Genomic DNA, 9653 nt, shown 5'->3' on the forward strand with positions numbered 1-9653 from the left:
AAGTTCAGTCGAGAACGGACAGGTGAAACAGGTATTTCAGATCCTAATTCCAGGGTCCCAATCCACCAAAATCGACAGAAAATTGATCTGCAACCATTTTATTTACTACTATTTTATAATTGAAGTGATTTTTCAAGCAAAAACACCCAAAAAAAAAAAAAAAAAAACAATTCCAAGGGGGCAATGAACATGAACTGGACTGAAAAAACGCTGCTGTATTTACACTGTGATGAGACATAAATCGATTGAACAAATTCAATGCTCAACAAAAAAAAAATTCTTCTTCCACACAGAAGTTTCACACATTTAACAAAATACAGAGCAGAGCCGACAAAGTACGAACACTCAACGACAAACCATCAGATAACTGACATGTCTCTCTGGTAAGTGTCCATAAGCACCTCTTGTCGTCACGGTTCAAGTACATAAGCAAAAAAAGCAAACTTACTTCAGGAGATGCCGAGCTGCACAGTGTGCTGCAGTAACACTGAAACTGTCACATCATCTGACCTCTGACTCACTATCTCCTCCTCCCCCTCTCCTCTCACCCCCTCTTCTGCTGATCCTCAGGCATCATCACCATGACCTCCCCCTCCATCACCACCTTGTCCTTGACTGAGCACTTCACGGTGATCAAAGCGAAGGACATCTTGATCTTGAGGACCTCGGCTTCGGCAAGCACCTCCTCGCCGACATACAGCGGCCCTGGGAAGCGGATCTCCTGATGCAGGAAGACGCAGCCAGGGCCGGGCATCTTGGTGCCGAGCACAGCCGAGATCAGGCCGTTGATGAGGACGCCGTGGACGATGGGCGCCTCAAAGGAAGTGCTGCTGGCATAGACTGGGTCCAGGTGGAGGGGGTTATTGTCACCCGTCAACTTGGCAAACAGCTCAACATCATGGGAGGAGAAGGCTTTGGTGAGGGAGGCTCGCTGACCGACGTGTAGCAGACGGCAGGGAGGAAGAGCCGCTGCGATGGAAGAGAGGCAGAGCCGCGGTTTGTTAAAGACACTCCTCCATATGAAACTCATCCTGAAGAAAACAATGCTCCTCCTCCTTCAGTCCAGCTGCAGCTCTCGGCTGTTTCCTGTCAGTGCCAGCAGGAATGGAGACACCTGAAGACAACAAAAGAAAACCCTGTTGTTGCAAAGAAGCCCCAAGATCTAAAATGTGGATGTTTCACACACATCTCAGGACCTCGTTGACAATAACTTATTGCATACAAACATTTTTTGCTAAACATCCTGCTAAACGTTTGCTAAACGTCTAACCAGGCAGCGCCAGTGAAAACACCTGTGCAGGTGGACTATGTGTGTGACAGATGACGTCTGCTGACCTGCAGCACTCTGAAGGCACAGGCCTGGTTCTGGTAGGAGCCCAGCAGAGTCAGGGAGCTCCACAGCTTCACCAAACCCCTGAAAACACACACATAAAAAAAGAACACATGTAGTCTGATTCAGTCAATCACCTGTAGCAGGAGGTTTAAACCAGAGAGAAGGAGCGGAAACTTGTTCCCCTCCTGCTGCTGCTGACCTCAGTGTGACTGAAGCTCACCTGCTGTAAACACGCAGAAAGGCAGTGAGGGTCTCTTCATCGTACTTCAACAGGTCAAAGGTCAAAGCTGCTCCCACCTGAGGAAGATAAAGATAAACCAACTGTCAGAGCCGCTCGGCACAGGTGTCTCAGTGAACCACACCATCAGGTAGCACTCTGGGAGTTGGAATGTCTGAAGGCTTCCCAGCATGCACTGAGGCAGAGGAATTATCAAAGAGCAACGACTCTGAAGACTTAAAGACGACTCCATTATCAAAACTGCTTTTAAATATACAGTATATATTTGATTAATATTATATTTATTGATCAACAGCCGACCTCAGCAATGCTTAACAATCACACCTGAGCTCACCTCTCCAAACAGGCTATTCAGGCCCGTGATGATGAACTGCTTCAGCTCAACTGCACTCAGTCTGGTAGACTCATCCTCCAGGACACTGAACAAAAACCCACATAGAAATACAACTTGCAATGAATGTACCAGGATCGTACACAGACATGTACAGAAATTATCAACAAATACATTTATATTATTAACATGTACACTATTGTACAAAAGTTTTAGGTAATAAAACTAAAGGATGCTTTAATTAGAGTTAATTAAAAAAAACCAAACAAACACAAAAACATCTTACAGTAACTTACAGGCAGACCTTCATGTAGTGGTACGGTGAGGCGTTCTTTAACACGGCTCGTTGGTAAACAGTAGAGTCGTCCTTCGTGTCAACAGGTTTCATGGTATTAAAGCATCAGTAACTCGGCCTCACTCAGGGGATGAGCAGCAGGTCAATCAGCTGATTTCAGACTAAAACACAACGCACTAAAGCTGAACATGATTCTAAAGATACAAGTCTGTTTGTCAGGTCTGTGTTTGTACATAAATCCACCAACCCCACAGCAGGAACTGTGTGTGTGTGTTACACTGTTCAGACAAGTGTCATATGCCACATTTCTTGTGCAATAAGCCGGTCGACTTGTCGAAGTGGCATTTAACACCAAGAATCGACGTGTGTGACCTTTTCATGAGCCAGATACACAGTTTCTCTGTCTTGTTCTGGTGTCCACCGTCATCTACCACTCATCACCGACACTTGCGAAGTCCTGGAAACCTATGCCACCGCTTTGCAATTGTCAAAGCTTCACAGGAACTGTATTTACTTCTTATCATTTCAGAAATGTGTCTGTGTTGATTGAGGAGTCAGTGAGCGGTCATGATAAGCGGTATCTGGCGGTGAGACATGAGTGACATACTATGTAAAAGGGCCACAAACAGTAAAACAGTCAAACAACATTCAGACTCGACACGTAACCATAGAGCAAGAAAGACAACCCGTGTATCGCCCCTGTGAAAAAGTCATGGTGTCACATGGTTGTACCTGAAGCTAAACAAGCTAACAGGAGGTCAAACAGGAGCTAGGTGAACTAACTAACTAACGACACTAGCTCGTAGCTGCTGCGGTGTCAACTAAACACTGCTAACAAGATGCGGTTTGTTACTGTTGTGATTTTCAACAAAAAGCTGCAGTGTTTCACTCACCAGCTGCACCGACACAGAGAAGTAACGCCGTGTTTTTAACCAGGTCCAAGCAAACTTTGACCCGGCGCATGCGCGATCAGTGTGGTGCCTTCAGGTCCTTCCGTTTAATTCCGGGTTGGAGACATCGGGAATCCCCGGGAACTTGAAGGAACTGTTAGCAAAATGTCTACAAATGCACCGCAGTTACACCCGAATAAAAAAAGAATAAAATCCAATATTAACACTACAATCATTTAAAATTAGCTATACGTTGTTTGTTTGTTCGGTTTAATTTGGTGACAAGCTGCTGCAAATACACAACAAAAGCAGCTGTGCGTACAAGATGATAAACACTACGGCTAACCACCCTAAAAAAAAAGCGCAAACACTCCCAAAATAACGGAATAACGGGTGTTATATACGCTTTTCCCCTTCTGCTGACGTTACGTGAATGCAGCATGAGGGCCAGCCATGTCCAAGAGATGTAAAACGGTGTGATGGATCACTCTGACACAACATCAAACATCAAAGAATCAAAACAGCGAGCTCCTGTTTTAATTCAATCAATCAATCAATCAATCAATCAATCAATCAATCAGTTCTTTTAACTTCAGTTGTTTTAATTCTGTGGTCCATAGACACTTTGTACAAGTGCTAATTATTGAATCACTTCATTTATCAAACCTTTTTAGTTTCTAAACTAACATACAGGATAAAAATCACATATAAATCACACAACCTATTCGTCCACAACCTTTTTCGTTGTGAATTTCAATTTGAATGTGTTTTTATGAGGTTGAATATGTAGTCAGTTCACAGCAGGAGACTTAACACACAGACAGGCACCTGCCATTCGATGAAACAAGGAACAGAAATACAGTTTTCTGAAAGAGAAATGTGCAAAATCCTAACGTGGAATGTTTTCATTCAATAATCTAAAACAGACATTACAGTCTCCTACATGGTGCCGTGTGAAAACTGAGCTGGTAAACACTTCATGGATATCTGACAGTCATTGGTATTTTTGTGCGTTAGTTTAATTTTCACATAAATAAATGCTGTCGTAGTCTCAATAAAAAGTCTCAATAAACTATGAAAGAGCATCATCACCACAATCATTACCTCCATCGTTTACATCATTATCCCCATCATCTTCATCATAACCATCTCTCTCCTCGCCTTCATCATTCTTCGTGAGGTAAGGGGTCGGTATACAGTTCATAAGTTTCCTTCAGGAACGTTTCTTAGCATCTTCTCCTTCGTCTTCCTGAGCAGACAAGAAGTCCATGATGAGTTTTGCGGCTTTCCTGGGCCGCTCCAACGCCACAGAGTGACCACAGTTGTCCAGCAGGTCCACCTGGCAGTTTGGCCGCGCCGCCTGAAGCACTGTTGCCCCTGAGACGTCCAGCACCTGAGAGAGAAGACAGGTTTATTAAAACCCAGAGGATGGATCTTACTGACTCTGGTGACCCTCTGACTTTTCCTCTACCGCCACCATGAGGTTGACAGTTTTGAGTTGTAAATAATATGTTGTGTAGATGTTGAATTAAATCATGGTAGGGTCCGCTCTGGGGCTCTGTCTGGGCTGAATCAGGTGAAGACTATATGGGTCTTTATGGTCACATGTTGAGTGTTACCTGATGAAGGTGTGATGTTGAAATGTTGTACGCTGTACCCAACGGCCACCTCCTTTTTCCTTTAACACACTGAGTTTTTAAAGGAGCACCATTGAGATTCTTTTACCTGGTCTTCCTTCCCCCAGATGACCTGCAGGGGCGACTTGATAAGATGCAGGTGTTCCTGCAGCGAGTGACGAGACTTCTCCCCAACGATCTCCATGAACACTGTACAACACATGCACAAAAAATATACAGTTTCCTTACACAGCAAATTCTCTCATAAATGCTGGAATATAATGTAAATACACTGATAAAGCATGGAAATTAGGAATAAAGGTCTGGTTCTCGGTACAGTATCATTGATCATAATCTTGTTATTGTTTTGTGGAGCACTGAAAGAGAAGGAAAAGCAAAGCAAGCAGAGAGACTTTACAGACTGACCTTCTTTGTAGAAAGGATTGTTTGGGATCCTGTTCTCCAGGAGACCTCGCATGACCTGACAACACACACACACACATGTCCATGGATATTCCCTAAATACTGCAGCAACAGCAGAAACAGTACTAGTTGTAGAATATAAATATAAATATAAATATACATATAAATATATATATATAACTGATGCACTGATTCTGTATATGAAGGAACCAAGTTACGTGAAGCCTCGAAAGAGTCTTAATCTGGATTTTAGACCAGGCTGCACAGTCCTGTACCTGTCGGGGGAGGTTGAGGGGGGTGTGACAGCAGAGTCTCAGCATGTTCTCCAGCTCCTGAGGAGTGGTGGGGATCAGAGGGATCGACCCCTCGTCCTGATTGTTCTCCAGCTCCCTCAGACGAACGATGAACTCAGAGTCTGTGGGATAAACCAGACCTGGAGGACAGAGAGGAGAGGGATTCATGGAACAGTCTCAGGTTTGAGTCCTGGAGGGAAATACTGAAACACCATGTAGATCAGACATCTGCTGAATATACCTGCAGGGCACATCAAGGTAACGCTGGACAGGTGAGCAGGGTAGCGAGCAGCGTATACCCCTGCGACGTTCCCACCCATCGATGTGCCGACCAGGTGGAAGGGTTTTTTATCCAGACCGATACTCTGCACAAACTGCACAGACAGAGAAGTGTTACCTATTTTATCGTCTCTCAGGAGAACGACAGTGAATCCATCCACCAAGTGCGTCTGTGCAGCACACAGGTTTCAGTTTTAGACTCTGTACAGGTAGGATGGATGATACCACATAGTGGACTCCCTACATCTATATTTCACCAAAGTGTGTGAGTCTTGTACAGACCTGGTGGATTCGGCCGACCTGGCCCTGGATGCTGTAGTCCTCAGCGCCGGTGCGACTTGTCCCCTCGTGTCCTGGCATGTCAACACACACCACATGCTGGTTTCTGGGGAGGTGCTGAGGGACAAAACAAACACACCCAAGATTGATGGAAATGAAAGGTGTGTCCTTTGGTCATTTCATCCTTTCATTCATTGCTCATTCTTCACACTTTCCTTTAATCCTTCCTCCTCTGTCTTTCCTATCTCTCGTTATTCCTTCTCTCCTTTCCTCCTTCCTTTCTTTCCTTACCTCCTTCCTACCTCTCTTCAGTTTGTGTTCTTTTCTTTTTATTCTCTCTGTCCTCCTGTCCGTCCATCAATCTTTCCTTAACTTCATTCTTTATTTTATTTTTTTTTAAGTGCATTGTGCACATGCTCACATTTCTCACTGTGTATGCACGCGTTACCTTGACGACAGGCAGCCACATGTCCTTGGTGGCGGAGAAACCGTGCAGCAGCAGCAGTGATGGCGTGGCGCCCCCTGGCGTCCCACGGCTGGCATAACAGAAGCGGTAACTTCCACTGTAAGAGTAGCGGACCACCAGTCCCAGCCTGCGACGCCAGTACCTGGGGAGTGTCAGAGCAGGAGAAGTGGGAGTTATGATGTGCATGTGTCGCCTGACTTTGTTTGCAAATGGATGATGTGTTCAAGAATTATAATTATATAAATAAAGGGTGGTGCCACAGGAAAGGTCAGGGGGTCACTAACGTCTTAAGGGTTCATCCTCTGGAGATTTAGATCTGATCAGTAGTTTGCTGATACCTTTTGGGGCAAAAAATATTTCCTGTTCTCCTCATACTTAAGTGAACAAGACCAAGAGTCTGCAGTCATGGAAGCAGGAATGTGAGGCTGGATTAGCACTGAACAAAGTACAGCTGACACTGATGGGACTGTCATTAGTTTCGCAAGTAATCTGATCACCAACCAAAGTGTTGGCCAAATTAAAAATTTGATCCGATGACCCAAAGATGAAGAGTCAGTTTCCTGACAGTACATCCAACTGCTTTTGAGATATTTCACTGAAAGCCACAAATATGAACCTCATGATGGTGCTAGAGGAAACGTCGAGTTTCACAAAGTCAGTAAAATTCATTCTCTGAGAGCAGTGTTCATATGTACAAGTGATATCTGAAAAACCTCTGTGCCTTTCGTTTGGTTCTTCTTCTTTACTCCTCCCTGTTAGTAATATTGTTATTATGACCAAATTTAGGCTCTAATCTTACTTCCTGTGATGTTTCAGTGTTTTCTGACTTTATGTTCAACTTTTCTTCATGTTATAAAGCTGCTGATGAAACTATTACATGACAGTGACTCAGCACTGTGTGTATTTGTGTGTGTGTGTGTGTGTGTGTGTGTGTGTGTGTGTGTGTGTGTGTGTGTGTGTGTGTAAGACTTAGACTGTGATCAGTGGGTTTTTTTGTTTTGTTTTACAGCTTAGACAAAGTCCAGTAGGCAAGGTCACACTCCTTCACAATAAGAGCCTACTTTGGAGACAGTTACATTACAGCTGAACACTGACAAAATTATTATTATCTAAAGAATTTAAAATACACAAAGTTTTAATTAGGATGAGTATATTACATGTCTTACTGTTGTTGTGTAGAAAATGAAAAAAAAAAGAGCTAAAGAGAAGTTCAAACCTTGCTATGCTCACCTCTGCAAAGCTGAGCAATCACAGCCTCTATAAGCAGAAGGTCAGAAAGGTGTGGGCAAACTATCCAACCACCCAACAAACAGTGTGGATAGAGTATACTGGCCCTCTAATGCTTACCACTTAACATTTCCATATAAAATAATCAAAAACAGAGAACTGGAAAACTGAATTCAATATTCTAAATTTGCATTTCTTTAAATTTTATATCTGTGGTTTGTTAGATCGAAGAACAAAGGAAGTTTTTCAGGAGTTGTGTAATGACCCATTAATGACGAGGAATAACTCCATCTTTAGGAGCAAATAATGAGTAGACATAAGACTACTGACACTGGTGCACTCTGTTCTTTCTGAAAACAATCAGTCTGTTGTTTTTGTTGTTGTTTGTGTTATTACCAGTTGTAGGCCTTCAGGAGCGCTCCAGGCCAGAAGAGGAAGGAGGTGACAAAGGCGAGGACAGGAAGAACCAGGACACCTCCTGCCAGCATTATTGTTTTAGTAACACCCAGCTCCATCGCTACACACTCCTTTAAACACAAACAGATAAATATTAAACACAATGATTTTGTTTGACTTCATGTGTATCTGTCCAGTTACTTTTGTACCCACAAACTTTGGGCACTATGTGGTCAGAAGGCTATAACTCACACATAGTGTGAGCTGAAACTCAGAGCCAATTCTGTTCTGGACTGTATAAACACATGTATGCATGAAGCCCATATGTAAACATAATAAAGAAAAGTGAATGATGGAGGTTTTGCCAAATTCGCTGTTTGATCAAAAATAAGCTTGGATGTTTGAAACCAACACAGACGACAACCGAGCAAACTCCATCTGCTGATGAAGACATCAGCACCACTATAAAATATGGAAAAGATGTCTATTTACTGGTTACTTCGTTTACATGAAAGAGGTAAAAGCGGAACTTCACTTTTACCGGATCATCTGGTTTCCTCTTTGTTAAAGAGAATTTTTTTATATTTTATCCTTAAGGTTGAAGGGTTAAAACGAAGGTCTGAAGCCGTGAACCAGCAGATCAAAATATCACATTTCAGACACACGTGTGCCCTGCTTATGATTCTCTTATACATGATCCTCAATGCAAGTTACATAAACACCCTGAGCCCAGAACAGACGGACGCTGCAGCGAAGACAAATCAACCTTCTTCATTATAACATGTTTATGATCACCTGTACACGAGACGCACCGTACCTGTCCGAGTCCTCTTCGATCTGTCACCGCCGGCTGCCCTCCATTCAGGCCGCTCCTCCTCCTCCTCTTTCACCCAAATTACACAACAGCCTTTCATCTGCACTTAAAGGGGAAGCACAATGGGAGAGAGCCGTGCGGCGTTCAGGCGACGTTGGAAATGTCTTTAGCCCGTGTTCGTGCCTGTGAGAGACTTTGAAAAAAAAAAAAAAAAAAACATCCACGCGAGGGCGCCACCACTCCAGGTCACGTTCACGTCCTGACCTTGGATTTGAAAAAATCTAACTATGACAGCCTTACAGTTCCCCTCTGATGGAAGATGGAGGGCCCGACACAGTTGATACTTTTCTTCTGTGGTGCAAAAAAAAAAAAAAAAAATCAATTAATCAAATTACTTAGACCCAAATGAGATGGAATAAACCCTGGACAGTTGTCCACTTTGCCTGGTTGATCACGTAATTCCTTGAGGGGTCACACAGGAATAATCACAAAGTGTTTTAGCTTTGGGTTGGTTTCAACCTGCTCAGAAAACTATACAGCACTTTTTAAGTCAGTTCAGCTCAAACCTCAAATTTACTTTCCAACAACAAACAAAACACCTGCAGTTGTAAAGATGTAATCGGTGTCATCAGTATCAGGATGTGATGTTTACATTTTAATAAACTGGACAGACAAAGGTTGGGACTTTAAATGTGCTATACTGAAACCAGACCAAACCATCTTACATAATCTGTGTGTAGAATCAGAGGAAGTGCTAAACTGGTCTTACAGAT

The 9653-nt window shown here is 43.3% G+C and overlaps 2 protein-coding genes across 6 annotated transcripts; both read right to left on the minus strand.

The window, feature by feature from the left end:
- Positions 1 to 200: 200 nt before the first annotated feature.
- On the minus strand, positions 201 to 3163 carry rpp14 (ribonuclease P/MRP 14 subunit). Of its 3 annotated transcripts, XM_041034684.1 has the most exons (6): positions 3091 to 3163; positions 2199 to 2358; positions 1906 to 1990; positions 1554 to 1630; positions 1336 to 1414; positions 906 to 1114 (listed from the first exon to the last, which is right to left on the minus strand). In XM_041034684.1, the coding sequence occupies exons 2-6, from the start codon at positions 2288 to 2290 to the stop codon at positions 1058 to 1060; spliced, it is 390 nt and encodes a 129-aa protein (XP_040890618.1). In that variant the 5' UTR covers positions 2291 to 2358; positions 3091 to 3163; the 3' UTR covers positions 906 to 1057. The 3 variants fall into 3 exon arrangements, 2 of the variants coding, with proteins under 2 accessions (XP_040890617.1, XP_040890618.1); XR_005893888.1 differs by lacking the exons at positions 1554 to 1630; positions 1906 to 1990; positions 2199 to 2358; positions 3091 to 3163 and adding an exon at positions 201 to 460 and having other exon boundaries at positions 492 to 1114; XM_041034683.1 differs by lacking the exons at positions 1554 to 1630; positions 1906 to 1990; positions 2199 to 2358; positions 3091 to 3163 and having other exon boundaries at positions 201 to 1114.
- A 510-nt stretch (positions 3164 to 3673) lies between these two features.
- LOC121178662 (monoacylglycerol lipase abhd6-A-like) lies at positions 3674 to 9020 on the minus strand. 3 transcript variants are annotated; one of them, XM_041032926.1, is made up of 9 exons: positions 8884 to 9020; positions 8067 to 8197; positions 6426 to 6585; positions 5981 to 6094; positions 5661 to 5793; positions 5402 to 5559; positions 5130 to 5184; positions 4813 to 4913; positions 3674 to 4480 (listed from the first exon to the last, which is right to left on the minus strand). In XM_041032926.1, the coding sequence occupies exons 2-9, from the start codon at positions 8183 to 8185 to the stop codon at positions 4301 to 4303; spliced, it is 1020 nt and encodes a 339-aa protein (XP_040888860.1). In that variant the 5' UTR covers positions 8186 to 8197; positions 8884 to 9020; the 3' UTR covers positions 3674 to 4300. The 3 variants fall into 3 exon arrangements, with proteins under 3 accessions (XP_040888860.1, XP_040888862.1, XP_040888861.1); XM_041032928.1 differs by having other exon boundaries at positions 8879 to 8942; XM_041032927.1 differs by having other exon boundaries at positions 8862 to 8935.
- Between the last annotated feature and the right edge of the window lie 633 nt (positions 9021 to 9653).

Source organism: Toxotes jaculatrix, chromosome 3 (genome assembly GCF_017976425.1).
Source record: "Toxotes jaculatrix isolate fToxJac2 chromosome 3, fToxJac2.pri, whole genome shotgun sequence".
Classification (NCBI taxonomy): Eukaryota; Metazoa; Chordata; class Actinopteri; family Toxotidae; genus Toxotes; species Toxotes jaculatrix.